This window comes from Arachis ipaensis, chromosome B7, assembly GCF_059453495.1.
Source record: "Arachis ipaensis isolate K30076 ecotype BB chromosome B7, ASM5945349v1, whole genome shotgun sequence".
NCBI classification, from domain to species: Eukaryota; Viridiplantae; Streptophyta; class Magnoliopsida; order Fabales; family Fabaceae; genus Arachis; species Arachis ipaensis.
The window spans coordinates 66867929-66884330 of NC_142442.1; the positions used below are offsets into that span (position 1 = coordinate 66867929).

The 16402-nt window shown below is 33.5% G+C and overlaps 2 protein-coding genes across 2 annotated transcripts; one reads left to right on the plus strand and one right to left on the minus strand.

Annotated features, from left to right (window-relative positions):
- Nucleotides 1–5236: 5236 nt before the first annotated feature.
- On the minus strand, nucleotides 5237–7580 carry LOC107607300 (uncharacterized). The gene is made up of 8 exons (XM_088494738.1): nucleotides 7436–7580; nucleotides 6885–6969; nucleotides 6652–6784; nucleotides 6357–6511; nucleotides 6124–6253; nucleotides 5921–5986; nucleotides 5493–5666; nucleotides 5237–5338 (listed from the first exon to the last, which is right to left on the minus strand). Exons 1-8 carry the CDS (start codon nucleotides 7578–7580, stop codon nucleotides 5237–5239), a joined length of 990 nt encoding a protein of 329 aa, XP_088350864.1.
- A 3589-nt stretch (nucleotides 7581–11169) lies between these two features.
- On the plus strand, nucleotides 11170–14806 carry LOC107609646 (uncharacterized). The gene is made up of 9 exons (XM_088492788.1): nucleotides 11170–11565; nucleotides 11937–12004; nucleotides 12207–12295; nucleotides 12608–12729; nucleotides 12833–12849; nucleotides 12956–13104; nucleotides 13302–13345; nucleotides 14300–14368; nucleotides 14591–14806. The coding sequence occupies exons 1-9, from the start codon at nucleotides 11170–11172 to the stop codon at nucleotides 14804–14806; spliced, it is 1170 nt and encodes a 389-aa protein (XP_088348914.1).
- The last annotated feature ends 1596 nt before the right edge of the window (nucleotides 14807–16402 follow it).

Below are 16402 nucleotides of genomic sequence, written 5' to 3' on the forward strand. Positions count from 1 at the left end.
GCGGGCGCGTGCCTGATGGAAGTGGTGATTCGCGCGGACGCGTGAAGTGCGCCTGCGCGTCAGTCGCGGGCATAAACTAGGCACAAAATTGGCCCAACTCTCTGGAACATGTACTAGAAGGGCAGGTGACGCTATCGGCGCGCACGCGCACAGCGTGCGTGCGCGCACATTGCGCAATTAGCTTGAAGGGCGCATACGCGCCAAGTGCGCGCACGCGCGGGTGGTTTGTGCTTCAGGCATGGTGCTGGCGCAGTGTAGGCGCAACTCTCGGGTCAATGTGTGGAGGGGTGAGATTTTTCAATCCACGTGTCCGCGCACATGTCGCGCCCGCATGGATGTTTGAAAATGCTTGAGGCGCACGTACGCGCTAGGTGCGCGCACACGTGGGTTAGTGCTCTATTTTTCAAAATTTTTTCATGTTCTTGCACCATCCAAGCATTCCAAACCTCCAAACAGATACCCAAACACCTTCAAACCTTATTTAACATATTAGACTACCAAATAGACTCAACCAACTACTCTAAATATGAATTTAAACTAATTCTACCAATATTTACAAAAGAGAAAATAAAAAGATATTACCATGGTGGGGTGTCTCCCACCTAGCACTTTTAGTTTAAGTCCTTAAGTTGGACATTTGGGAAGCTCCTTGTCATGGTGGCTTATGCTTGAACTCATCTTGAAACTTCCACCAATGCTTGGATTTCAAGTAAGCTCCAAAATTCAAGATCAATGGCACCAAGCTTTGATGAAGTTCCACACAAGCTAAGGGCTTCCGAAATTGGTCTTCATATATTCCCGGATCCCAAATCTTGTTTCTACACCCATCTTCAAGTTGATCATCACAATTCCAATTGGGTGAGAAGTGATCCAAATTCTCAAGTAAACACCAAAGCATCTTCCTAGACCCCTTTAGTTGAGAACTATACCAACCATTGTACTTAAACTTTGAGTTTCCAACCATAAGGAACCTTGATTGGCATTCCCACCCACTAACCAATTCTCTCCTACTCTTGACTCCACAAAGAGCTCTAAGTTGCCCATCCGTCTCAAGCAAACCATATTCAAGTGAGAAATTAAAGCTTAGGGATAAGAATTTTACTCACTTGAATGTTGTATTGGATGATGACTTAGGAAGGGGTGGTCCTAATGATCTTGCAAGTTCCACTCCCTTATGCTCTTCCTTGACTATCTCCACCTCTTTGCAACTTTCCTCAACTTCAACCTCTTCCTTTTGGTGGCTTGCTTCCACTTCAATTTCTTCTTCATTGCTCACCATAGGCATGAGAGGTTGTGCATTTTCTTCTTCTGATCTCCATGGAAAACCCAATTAGAGAGGACTCAATTGTACATAAGAATTCTTCAATGATTGAATCCATCTCTTGGTCAACCTCTTCGAAGGCTTCAACCACTTCTTCCGGCTCAATTATCTTAACTTCCTCCTCTTGTTGCACTCCTTGCTTCAACTCCTCTTCTTCACCTTGAAGCTCTAAACTCACTCTCTCACTAGGCTCCTTAATTGCTTCTCCACATTCGTCAATGGGAGTGCCTTGGTTGCTTAGGCTTAATCGGGAGGAGGCCATATTGCTAACGGCTTCCACTAGGATAACCATCTTGGCTCCTAGCTCTTTAAACTTCTTTTCATCCTCCTCTTGTCGCCTTAAGATATAAGATTCAAGATCTCTAAATTCCAACATGGAGGCTTCATCGGAGGGTAGTGGTGGAAGAGAGGGTTCATTGTTTGAGGGGAAGGCATTATAGTTGGAAGGTGGTTCATTTTGGTAAGGGTATGGAGTTTGTGTATATTGAGGTGGTTCTTGAGAGTAGTTGTGTTAGAATTGTTGTGGTTCTATGTATGGTTCATATGTCTCATAAGGTGGTTGGTATGGTGGATAAGGATTATGGTCATATGGAGGTGTTTGGTGGTATGGGGCTTGTGAGTAAGGTGGTTCAAAACCATGTTGAGGGGGTGGTTCATAGGCATGTGGTGGTGGTTATTGACAATCATAATAAGGGTCCCCATATCCATTAGATTGATATGCATTAGGATTAGAATTATACCCATAAGAATTCGGAGGTTGTTGTTACCAAGAAGGTTGATCAATCCCTTGAGGCTCCTCCCACCTTTGATTCCCAAATCCTTGATGCATGTTACCATTGTAGTTCCCATTCCCTACAACATAGTTTGAACCAAACTCATAGCCAAAGTAAGGATGAGAATTCATAATAGCAAATAAAAACAAAAGCTAACAAAATAAGCAACAAAATCCTAAAGCTAACAAAAACTAACAAATAAGCAAAAGGTAAGCATATTCACAATATTCACAATAGCCAATAATATAACACCATTGCAACTCCCCGGAAATGGCGCCATTAATTTGATAGTAAATTTTGTTGTCGGTCTAGAATTTGTCTTGTAGAAATAAGAATTTTGTTGTAAGCATAGCTCCAAACCAACAAACAACTCTCGCATCAAATTAAATTTTGAGTTGTCACAAGTGCAAACCCCAAATAAGAAATAACCGGAGTATTTTGGACTCCGGGTCGTCTCACGAGGAATTAAAATGAAGTGTTCAATTACTGGCTATGAAGTATGTAAGGGGGGTTTGATTGACAAGAGGGCAAGAAATTAAATGAGAAGGAAAGTAAATCAAGCAAATAACTAAAGAAAGCAAGTAATAAAGAGAGAAACATTCATGGCAAGAATTGAGATCATAGGCTTTCTATCATAGTCATACAATGATTAATTCATCTTATTTAGTCAACTCCAACAAACGCAAGAAGGTATCATGTCATCTTCACATAGGGAGAATGTCAAACAAGACTAATTAATCATGTCACAAATATAAACAAGAATTTATTTTATTATGTCATCTCCAACATTGGAAGAAGATATAGGTTATCTTCCATGAGAGAAAGTCTAACAAGAGTAGCTAATCTCAATCCAAAAGTCCTAATCAACTTACTAATTAGATTAGCAAAAGATTAGCGTCAATGGAAACAATACTAGCTAACAACTCTAGATCACCAACATGAGTTGGGTTTTTATGACTCAAGATTGCCTAATTACTCTTTCCAAGCCAAGAATGCTTAAAATCTACTCCAACATCCAACCAAACATTTTGTCAAACACTTGGAAGGCATAAAAAGAAAGCATAAAAAAAGTGCAAGAAATATAAATCTACCAACTATCAATTGCAAAAAAAGTAAATCACAACTCAAATCAATATCAAAAGAACATCAAACATCAAATCTCATTAAAGAAAAATCCAAACCCAACAAGTGCATCCATGAATATAAAAGAAGCAAAAAAGTAAAATTAACATGAGAACTAAGAGAATCAAGTAGTAAGAACAAGAAATTGTAGAAGAAACAAGATGAAATCAAGAATTAAACATGGATCTATGATGCAACTAACCTAACCTAATTCTAGAGAGAAGAGGGAGCTTCTCTCTCTAGAAACTAACCTGCATGATGCTAATGCTACAAAAAATTGCTCCCCCCTTGCCCAAGCTTGAATTCTGCATGAAATAGCATTAGAAATGAGTTGGGCTGGGCCCAAAGTGCTTCAGAAATCACTGGGGGCGATTTCACTTTAGTGGTCCACGGACAGCATCGGCGTGCACCGTACATGGCGCGTGCGCACCCCTTAATGCAAAGTAACATATGTCAAATTTTATATCATTTTGAAGCCCCAGATGTTAGCTTTCCAACGCAGCTAGAACTGCCTCATTTGGACCTTTGTATCTCATGTTATGGTCATTTGAGTGCAAAAAGGTCAGGCTTGACAGCTTTACGGTTCCTTCATTTTTTCATGAGTTCTCCCACTTTGCATGCTTTTCTCCTCACTTCTTCCATCCAATACTTGCCTTATGAACCTGAAATTACTCAACAAGCATATCAATGCATCAAATGGAATTAAAGTGGATTAAAATTGGCTATTTTAAGGCCTAAAAAGCATGTTTTCACAATTAAGCACAAATTTGGGGAGAAATACAAAACCATGCTATTTCATTAAATGTGAGAAAAGGTGATAAAATCCCCCAAAATAAGTACAAGATAAACCACAAAATCGGGGTTTATCAGTCAAGTGAGAAAATCAACTTGAATTCACAAGTCTTAATCAAAGCCTAGAGTTAGTGAAGCTCAAGCCAACTAGCAAGTTTTAATCACCAACTAACAAGAGACTTATGAAGATTCAAGAGTCTCCAATTAATCAATTCAAGCTAAGAATATAAAAATCTAACTTAAAACCCTCCCAAGTATTCTATCAAACACTTGGAAGACACAACATAAAAACATAGAAAATTAACAGGGAATATTAAATCTAAACAACCAATTGCAAACATCAATAATAACAAACGAAGAAAGGAACAATAATTATGAAATACCTCAAATTGCATTAAATAGAAAATTGAATCTAACATGAGAATTTATAAACCAAATGGGAAAGTAGCGGAATCAAGAAGAGAAGATAAACTAAAGTGCTAAAATAAATAAGAGTGGAAGAAAACTAAATTAAAGTATAATAGAAATCTGAAATTGAGAAGAACTAATACTAAGAACCTTAAAACCTAGAGAGAGGACTCTAGAAAACTACATCTCAAACCTAAAATTATGTGAATAAATTTTTGAATGATTGATTCCTCCACTATGCAGTCTCTAATTAGTGTTTTCGGGCTTGAAACTGGGCCAAAAACAGCCTAGAAATCGCCCCCAACGTTTTCTGATACGTGCAGCACGTGGCTCTGTCACGCATATGCGTCGCTAAACATTCACAAGGTCACGCGTGCGCATCGCCTAAATACATGGCAACTATGGCGAATTGCATATTATTTTGAAGCCCCGGATGTTAGCTTTCCAACGCAACTGGAACCGCCTCATTCGGACCTCTGTAGCTCAAGTTATGATCGATTTAGTACAAAGAGGTCAAGATTGACGACTTAGCAATTCCTTCAATTTATTGTATTTGTTCCACTTTTACATGCTTCCTTTCCATCCTCTAAGTCATTCTTGCCCTATAAACCCTGAGAACACTTAACAAACATATCACGGCATCGAATGGTAATAAGAGAGGATTAAAATTAGCAAATTTAAGGCCAAAGAAGCATGTTTTCAATCATAGCACAAAATTAGAAAGGAAAATGTAAAACATTCAAATTCTATGAATAAGTGTGAGAATAATGGATAAAATCTACTCAATTAAGCACAAGATAAACCCTAAAAATGGGGTTTATCAGTTTGTATCTATTTTTTCACCACACAAACAAACTGAGTACCACCAATTCCTATCATTAGATATAGATGTAATTGTACCAGCCAACAGAACACAAGGATCCTACAATTTGTTGAATTTTATGATCCAAAAGAAATGAAAAAAACATGAGAAAAATAATTAAATTGAATCCAAACAGCATGCTTAATATCATTTATATTTATACAAAATCATATTAGCCAACTAATCTGCAAATATAATCTAAACTATTTTATACCGGCTTTGTAAGGTTATATGCAGCACCCAAAGCCTCCATATCAACTTCAATAGATTCCATGTTTTCAGAAGCAACTGAGATTCTACTACCAAGAGATGATATTTCCTCATGAGTCTGCGGATTTTGAATGACATCCTCATAAATCGGTGAAAATACAGTTGGTAGAAGAAGTCTCTACACAAAATGTTAATTGATCAAGATAGAAATAAAAAAGAAAAAACAAAAAAATCATGGTAACTATATGTCTTTGAAAGAACAAAAGATCAATTCACGGTAAACAAAGTCCAAAGTAAAAGTATGGAATGGAACTACTAACACTGGAAATAGGATCTGTCTTAAATTTGGTTACAATCACATGATCATCAGAACAATTGACTACTTTAAATGTCCCAACATTTGGTCTATTTTCAAATTTTTTTTCGGTCTACTTTAAACACAACTTCCTTTCCAGTTACATCATCAAAGAATGGTGGATAAGGGGTTGCAGAGACAACCTACAATTAAATAGAAACGTATAAAATAAAAAAGAAGTCAACCGAAATAAATGAATGTCACTCAAAAGACCAAATATCATTAATAAGTGAAAAAGTATAAACTATGTGTTTTGGTATTATAAAATACATATCTATACCGAGTGCTCAACATCAAAATCCCAAAGAACTTCAATGATCTTTTTCCTGAATAAGAGCGCTGCGGAACGATCATACAAAACAAATCTAGCACTTCCAGTAGCATCCTCAACATTTACTAAAACCTTGTACCTAAATTAAAACATAAAATAATTATAAGATCTTTTAACAATGAACTAATTTCACATATAAATTATATAACATAAGATATTTCTTAGAAGTAAATCGGACATACTTCTTCACAGCATTCTTTATTTTCCTTCCACATTTGGAACAACTGAAATGATTTCTAAAAAGCTCCAAAGGATAACCACAAACACATGAGTAGTACCACCAATCAAAATTGTTGCATATACTTTTAATCTTAGCAACAACATTGAAGAAACCATCCTATATCACAAATATTAAATTAGAAATAATTACAATAATGACCAACACAAAAATAAAATTTCAAAGAAGGATAACTATAATAAGCAAAGTTACACATGGTTTACAACAATCCTAAAAATGTCAAATTAATTTCCATTAACCGCATCATTTTCTTTTAATTCTTTAATACTCCTATTCATGGAAAGATTGACAAAATCATCATCGACATCAGCAACAATAAATCCATTACCGAGGGTGATAGAGTCAATGAAATATGACTCAGAAGGATCCAATCTATATATTTTACAGTCACAAAAAAAGTTACTAAATACTAACATTAATGTCAATATACACAAAATACACAACACCAATTAGAAGAAAAATTGATGCTCACCTAGTAATAAAGCATACATCCTCTGGAATATCAGGATTGATTATGATTTTTCTACAATCTATTACATTCTGTATTACAACATTTCCTATTTATGGTAAAATAAAAATAATCAAAATCAATATATTATTTTTCTGTGAAAAAAATAACATCAAAATAAACTTTATCATTCGCAAACAATACTAATTGGAGTCATAAAATCAAATATTATTATCAATAGTATATTAATAAGGGCATAAACCTCTCTAAAAATTCTTTTTTGACTAAGTTTATACTTCTTTAATTTGACAAAATGAGAATAACTCAAAATATTATATTTATCACATGCTCCAGAGTTTCTAATCTTTTCATTATCTTTGTTTTTAACTTTTGGACTCTTCATTTATAATTAGATTGACATTAATTAATACATTAACTTTATTCACACATTATAATAACCTACTAATTTTTTATAAAACTTATGTAAATCAGGTGTAACTTAAATATTTGAAGCCATATGTTTAGTATTGAAATTCTTTACAAAACAACGAATTCTAAAAGAAAATTCAGAATACCTTCATAAATCTTGACCTTGACAGATTGGAGTAAAATGATTGGCGGTTGCGAGACAGCATTCATAAGAGCCAACCGCATCTTTGTTAAAAAATCTCCAAATAAATTACACGTGAGATAAGAGCTACAATATGATGTGTTCAACATTAGTACTAACTAATTTGTTTATTAATAGACTCCATGAATACGGACATATAAAAAATGAAAAAAAAATCCAAATCACATACTAGAAATCACAACAAGCAATAAACAATCAAATAAAATGCTAACCCATTTGAATACAACTGGATGAGAACTAATTTAAACTTTTCCCATCGTCAAGTTCAACATCAGAATAGTCACGAACACTTATCAAGAAACCCATGACATCTGATCACATCAAATAGAAAGAGATTAACATACAACGATGATTTATAACATACATATCCATTTTATTTGTGATTAGAGTATATTTAAGATAGTAAATCATAATTATGCCAATCAAGTATACTGAATCTTGTCCCATCTGAACAACACTCTCAACAGTCTCTAATGAATATGAAGCCTCTGGAAAATGAACATCAGAAATTGGAATAACCTCCGTGTCAAACCGAAAAAGCAACTTATATCGATGCTTTAGAACTTTTGCTGCACCAATATTCGGAACTACCGTAAATCAAGATTTAGAATACAGCTCTCCTTCTTTGAGAATTTCTCGGAATTGATTAATGACCTCCTTCTTCAAAGTACACTGTATCTTGTTCAACTTCATAAATCACATGACACCAAACACAATTACAAATTTAAACAACAAAATTAGTAGCATACAGTGTCTTGTTCACATGCAAACACAATACTATCACCATTAATAAGAAATATTGAAGATCAAAACATGTTAGGAGTTTCAACTTGAAATTTTAGATATGTATTAACAATGTGAAAAATGGAATAAACATTAAAATATTCTGAAGACGACAAACTGATTAAATTATAACCACACTAGTTCACTTATTTTCAAAAACTTTTAGCATTTTCAAACTCAAGATTAAAGATACAAAGAATAGAACCAAACTTTTCACAGCAAATATAAAAAACCTTGAAACCTTTTGATGAGAAAATATAAAAAACCGAAATTTGGAAGCATGTTGTTAATACACCAAAACTGCGAACAAATTATACACAAATTTCATCACTTATTATGAGTAAAAATTTACTTGAGAAACTTTAAAGCTTGTCATTTCACTAAATAAGGACTGTCCTATCCAAAGAACACATTAAAACTAAACCAGCATGATTGATTGTCTAGTTCTCTTGAATCTATGTCCTTGTAGAATAAAAAAATAAAGTAGTAAATAGCAAAATTTCAATTATCAACAGATTCCAAAGAGCAACACAAGTTAAACAAAGCAAGTGATCAGCATATCCATGTCTTTGTATTAAATAGCATGTTTGAAAGAATGACAAATGAAGAAATTCACAGAAAAATTGCCAAGGATGGAATTGTGTACTAATGCGAAATTAACAACCTCAGCCTATTGCATGTGAGAAAAGAAACTAACTAAACATACATAGAATGCCAAATAAAAAATTGAGGGAGAATGAGAAGTTAAGTAAGGTTTAGGCCATGGCCTCCTAAAGTTTCAGGTTCATTCCATTCTAAGTAGAAATCAATGGCTTGATATGTATGGACAAAAAAAGTACATGAATTTCTGCATACATTTGACATTAGGAATTTTTTTCATCAGAAACTTATGAATCTATCACAAAACTTTTTTAAAGATCTACATTGTATTTTTTCTTAAAAACTTGTAAATTGATCATCACAAAAATATTAGAAATTTTATTTAACTTATTACTTGTTTATTATTTTCATTAGAAGATTGTAAAGATATATAGCTTTAAATTTAGCTTTCAAATTATTCACATAGACATTCTATCAAGCAGTATTCATGCATTAATTTACACAGATAAGATTATGCATACCAAACAATTAAGAAAGACCTCATATCAATAACAACAAAAAAAGCCTTTGGAATCATAAAACTATGAATTATAATTGTCCACATTTCACATAGCTTCTTCTAATGATGAAAAACCTTCTATTGAAATATCTGATTCAACTCAAAACAAAACAACATTAAATAGACTAAATCTGCACCAGAGAGCAAACTTGAAAAATTCAACAAAAGTCTGAAAACATATATAATAACTCTCGGATTAAAAAATGTCTCAAAACATATATAACCACTCACTGATTTATCCATGACCATAATATGAAGAAAAGCAGGTTCGTCAGTCTCCTCTCTGGGATTACATAAACTCCACATTCTGATCACCCTAACGGTTATTTTCCAATACTCTTTCTAAGGAGTGATATTATGAAGGCATTTTTGTGAATCAGTTGACACCACACAAATCTCATTCGCTGCATCCATCGCCAGAACCAGCACAAGAAATGAAAGGATATACCCAATGTTGAATAATAATTCAGAGAAAAAAGAACATACAAAAGGAAACTCTTTTTCTGGGACCAATAAAGCAATTTGAAAAATAAAAAATAACAAATTCCAATAACATTTAAAATCAATGAAATGTAAACCCTAATACACCTACTCCAAAAGAATTTCGACTAAAATACAGCCAGTAGATATTAGAATCAACATGATTAACAGCAACCCTAAGGAATAGCTATTCGAATCCATCAGTCACTTCCACATAAAAAAAATGACTCACTTAGATACAAAATGATGATACAGAAGTAGGAGTAGTTACAATTAGTGATTTGATAGGCAACTACAAATCTAAATAGAGTATCTATGTAGTGAATCCTACTGTGCCCTGTGATTGCTAACCGCAAACATTCGTCAATTCAACGTAAAACCCTATGCATGTTTTGACAGAAGATCTTCACCATGTCATCATCATATGGGAGAGAGAAGCTCTTCATCACCGCCATCATCGGAACCCAAGGAACGCTGCAGCAGGGAAATATATCATCTTTGAGCGACATGAAATGGAGAGCTTAGGAAGACCTCTTGAGCGACATGAAATGGACAGCCAACGCTTCCTTCATATAGGGGGTAGCACTACAAAAAAATATGATTAAAATGGCATTAATATTAAGGCATTGTTACTTAACTGCCGTATTGTTGGTTCATTTTAACATTTTTCTCTTATGCTATAATATTCTTGCTAAAAGCGCTACATTTTGGCGTTTATACCCGCCACTGCAATTGTTTTAATGTTTTTTTAGTTTTTTTTTTATAAAACTATAAGAGAATATGAGAGTAAAAGCAAGTGATGCTTTTCATCATCATACGTGAGTGAGAGTATACGAAACCCTAACAATTGCGGTTGTTCATGTCCACACGACGAAGCCATTATTGTTGATCTAGTTTTCTAGTTCAGATCTGAGGGTTTGCGTCGCGATTCATCTTCACACTACTGCAAGTGACATTGTTATTGCTGCGTACGATTAAACTTCTGTGATCTGGTTCTTCAACTTTGATCCGAAGTTTGCCACCGCCACAAGCGGCGCCGTTGTTGCTGGCTTCCAATTGTGCTTCTGCGATTTGGTTTTGCTATTTTGTGAATTATTAATTACCAATTTGATCTACTTTATCTTTTGATTTTTCCTTCTTCTTCATACTTTTAGATCTAGTTCATGCTCTAATAGGAAGAAACAGAGAACGCCTGTTCTTTTTCCTTGTGTATTTTTACTTTGATTGATCTTCTGCGTTAATAATTTCAGAGAATAATGGAGGTTGATACGCTCTCTGCTTTTGAACCATTCTCCTTTGGAGATTTTCGATTAACGACCTCCTCAGATTACTCGCAACTCTCTCCCAATGTCGATCCTCACGCGCCTTCACGCGCTGCTCTCAGAGTTCAGAAGGTTTACTGCAGCTACCGTACTCGCTGCCGCTTAGCCGATTCCGCCGTCGTCGCCGAAGAGCTCTGGTGCGGTGGTGCCTCCTCAACCTCAATCTATAACTTCTCAATTTTCATTCCTTCATGCAACTCATTCTCAAACCTCTTAAAAAATCAAATTTTTTATTTTAATTATTATTATTTTTGTTTGAATTTTCATTCCTTCAATTTGCCTGAAAGCGCTGCTTCTCGCTGGAGCCGTGTTCGTCTCAATGCTTCCAAGGTTTTCATTCAACACTCTTCTCTATCTAAAACTGAGTCTGAAAAATGAAGCCTTTGATTAAGTGTTTGTTTTGTTTCATTTTTTTCCGTATTTAACATACTGTGTTTTGTTTCTGTTACATGATTATGTTTTATGTATATGTATATATGTGTATAATACTATAATGTAACACTAACATGATCAATAGTACTTAATAGTGATGAGATGTGTGTATAAGAATACTTGGAGTTGTACGGTATATATACCATGCTATACGAATATTTATCATTAATTATTGATTATGGTTTTGGAAAAATGAATTAAAGGACCAAGTTTTGAGCTTGATTCTGAAGAAAAATATGGACCCTTTTTTCTTTGTTTTCTTTTGACAGGTGGGTAAAGGTTTGTCCTTAGATGCCCAAGCTCAAAAGTTGGCTTTTCAGCATTGGATTGAAGCTGAGTTATGCAATACTCTCCCTTTTTTTATTTTATTTTATTTTATTGCTGTTATAGTAGGGTGTAGTGGTTGTAGTAGTCATTTATTTATTTATTTATTTGATAATTCTATGTACTTAAGTTTGTTTGACCAATATGCTCTTATTAGTATATTTTTAATTCTAATTAATTAATTAATTAACTAGTGTTAATTATTTGAACTGTAGATTGATCCACGCCATCGTTATGGACACAACTTGCATTACTATTACGAAGAATGGTGTAAAACGGATTCTAGTCAACCATTCTTCTATTGGTGAGACTTATTTATTTATTTACCATTTTTTTGTCAACTTATATTTTTCTCTTCAAGGAAAGCCCTTTACTATTTTCTCAGAGATTCGGTTGAAACCATAGTGGGTTGGTTGGTTTAGTTTGGACTCACATTGCAAATCATCTTGTACATTGAATTATTTGTAAGTGCTGAATTGCATACACTTCTTTTTCTTCTTTTTGGTTTTCATACAAAAACTGTATATTACTCCGCACTATTGGGTGTGAAATCTTGTTTCGTGCTTGTAGTCATATTGTGTGGAATTTATCATCATGGAAGGAGATAACTCTACAGGGTTGTTTCCTGGATCATCGTTGGATATTAGAAGCCTCCACTTGGACTCCAAACATTTGTGTCAGATAACATTGAACTTGCCTGTTAATGCATTTGCTTCCAAAATTGCCATGTGGATAATAGTAAGAGTTTCATTTTTCTTCTTTTTTTTTAAAGACGATTTTTAGTTTTCTTTCTAAACTTCTAATGAATTTCTACTTTATTGTATTTTCATTTCTCTTTCAGGTACTTAGCCCCTTCACCAAATATCCTTATTTTTAGCCACATGCTAATACTTCTCTATGAAAGTAGAGCAAGGCTTGTTCATGTTCATGGAAATTTTTTAGTCTACATTTTCTTAATTTTAAACAAATATGCTTTGACCATGAACCCGCTTGCAAGGAGTCTAGAGGAGTTTCTGCCCCATAGAATTTCAAGTACCACTTGGTGTTTCATGCTGCTCAGAACAATATTGGTTATGGCTACACATTTAACTGGTTTTCTCATTCCTTATTATGGTAAGTCCTAGGCTTTGTCTGTGTAAGGACGAAGTATAATAAGTTAATAAACTTATATTGTATAGCTAATGTACTTCCACTAAATCTTGAGCATTGTTACATCATCAGGAAAAAATCAATTTTTTATACAAAACAATATTTCTCAGTGGATGAAAGAAAGTAGTTATATTCGCTTACTCACTTTATTGTAATTTCAGGACTTGTGATGGCTTTAATTGGTTCTCTCCTCAGTACACTTGTGGTAAGCCAAGCATGCAATTAAGTCCAACATTCATCCTATTCAACATCTCATGATTTTTAAGTAGCATGCACATTCCTCCATGTAATTCCAAAATACATGATCTGTAATTATATAGGATTGGGTTGAGGGGATAATTAGTATTTGTTTATGTTTAGCTACAGCTAAATTACATTTAGAAATTCAGAAAGAAAATGAAGAGTTTTCTAAAGAATAAATCATTATTCAGTTTAGCAAAGTTTTTAAATATTTTTCTTGCACATGGATAAAACTCGTTTGGTGAGTGATGTAGGAATGCTACACTTTTCAGGCCTTGATATTGCCAGCTTTATGTTTTTTGAGAATTGTGGGGAAAAGAGCAACAAGTACACATGTATTATTGTATCTGATCATTTGAAGTTATAATTGTTTTTTCAACTGTGGCTATCTTATGAGAAGTTTATGGTTATTGAATCTTACCTTCACCAGGGTATCTGGTTAAAACGTCATTAATATTAAGGTGGTTTTGTAAAAATGCCACAATATTCATAGATTAAGGCAGCTTATGTCACTGCCATAATATATTTGTAAATTAGGACATTTTGAGTGATTTTGGCCCGTTGTAGAAGAAAGCCCAACCTAAACCTAATTGCGACTAGAAGAGTAGAGCGTGAGCAACGAGCTTCTCCTCTAGTGGCTTCTTCTCCTCTATTCTTGTGAGCTTCTATGCCATTGATGCGAGCTTCTCCTCCATCAAGCTTCTACGTTCTATGTTGTAAGCATGCATCTGTTTCAGGTTTTCTTAATCAATACTATGTGATCATGTTTGGAATTAATGTAGATGAGGGCTAAAAGGGCTATTGTTGCTATGCTTACAAGTATTGTTTTATATTATGTCCATTTTTATGCTGACTTTTTTCTTTCTGCCAATTCATTGATTTTGTACCCGAGCTCTATTGTTTGAATTTGTATTACTAGAATGGGGGTGAGCCCGAAGAGAAGAAAGTGTGTGGCCGGCCTAGGAAAGCAGCTTCACAGTGCAATACTGTGAGTGGAATGTGCTCTGTTAAACTTCTAGTGTGTTTATGTAACCTGGCTGATCTCTATCTATCTGATTACATCTAAATAGGAAGCTAGAAAATAGTGATATTCTAATACAATTTTGTTAATAACTAATAAGTAATGATATTTTAAGGCAGACTTGTAAGCATGCATCTGTTTGAGGTTTTCTTAATCAATACTATGTGATCATGTTTGGAATTAATTTAGATGAGGGCCAAAAGGGCAGTTGTTGCTATGCTTGCAAGATCAAAAGAAAGTGTGAAGATAGAAGATATTAACATGACTGAGGAGGAAAGAACTGAGGAGGAAAGAACTGAGAAAGAACAGAAGGAGCTTATGCCTTTACTCATGGGCGGAAAATTAAAGTCTTATCAGCTTAAAGGTGTAAAGTGGTTGATTTCACTACAAAATAATATGTATTAAGAGTTATATATTAAGACTTTCAATACTTTTTTTGTATAGGAGTTATTATTTTTTATTTCTAATACTAAAATATTATATATTATGTTTAATATTTTTTTTGTGAGTTATGTAATATTTTGTTGATGAATGATGATTTTTTATTATTGTGAAATTTTAAACAAAAAAATTATATGTTTAACACGATAAAAATTATTTTTTTAAACGATAAAACAAATTACTTTTATCCAGTAAAAAGGGCAATTTGTAACTGTCATTTTAAATAACATAAAATGTCATTTTAACCTGGTAAAAACGGCGGTTTCAAATGCCATTTTAACCCAAAAAATGACACTGTTAGGGTAAAAATGGTGGTTCAAAAATGCCATTTTAACCAATCAAAACGTAACTCTGTCAGGGTAATAATGGCGGTTCAAACCGTCATTTTAACCTATCCAAAAACCGCCGTTTTAACCCAGGAAAAACGGCAGTTTGAACCGCCGTTTTAACTAACAAAAAATGCTATTTTATCTGGAAATAACGGCGGTTTTAACTGCCGTTTTAACCCAACTAAAAAACTGCCGTTTTAATCAGGTAATTGTGGCGGTTTTTTAAAAACCGCCGTAATAACCAAATGGCGCTTCAAATTATGACGGTTTTTCTTGAGCGCCGTTTAAGGTAATAATGGCGGTTCAAACCGCCGTAATAACCTTAAAAAACAGCCGTAATTACCAAGTTTTTTTGTAGTGTAGCTTTTCCAGGTCTACGAAAGTGATGTTGAGTGACATGAAACAGAGGGCCTGGGAAGGAGAAGAACGCGAATGCCATCATACCCTTTGGACAAGACCTCTAAAACTGAAATAAGAACCGGAGTGAAAAGGGATTTATAGGGTATGGGATAAGAAAAAGTAAAATAGGATAGCTGTGGAAGATGGGTTTATAGGGATGAGGCAAATTGGAAGGGTATCAAGAATGGGTGATGATTTCACATAATCATTTTATCTTCTAAGAAAGATTTTCTATCACATCAATCTTTCTCTATTCAATCAAAACTAAAATATTACAAAAAAATAAAAAATAATAGTCTATTATTCTATTCGTTATATAGAATTGAATTGCATCTTTGGATAACTTAAATTTCAATTAGCAATAAAATAAAATTTAACGATAAAATGAATTAATAAAATTTTTGGTTTAAATTAAATTTCAATATTTAAAATATTTCTAAAATAAATTATAATTTTTTAACAAATAACTTCATCTTTTATTAATATAATATAGTTTTTAAACAATAAATATATTTATTTATTAAACAATATGATATTATTTAAATACATCTAAATATTTTAAGAGTTAATTTTTTTAATAGTAGGTGTGCACTAGTTTTTATGAAATAATTTTTCTTAAGAGTATTTGTTACATCTAATAATCTAAACACATCTAAAAATTTAAATAACTTAAATTTCAGTACGTGTGCACCATTGTTTAAGAGTTAATTTTTTTATATACAAAAAACAAATAGATACGATACAATTTAAACAAAATAATATCTAAGTAACTTAGATCATAAATCTATAACATAAAACTATAAGAAAATGTTTTTTGAATAAAACTTAAATT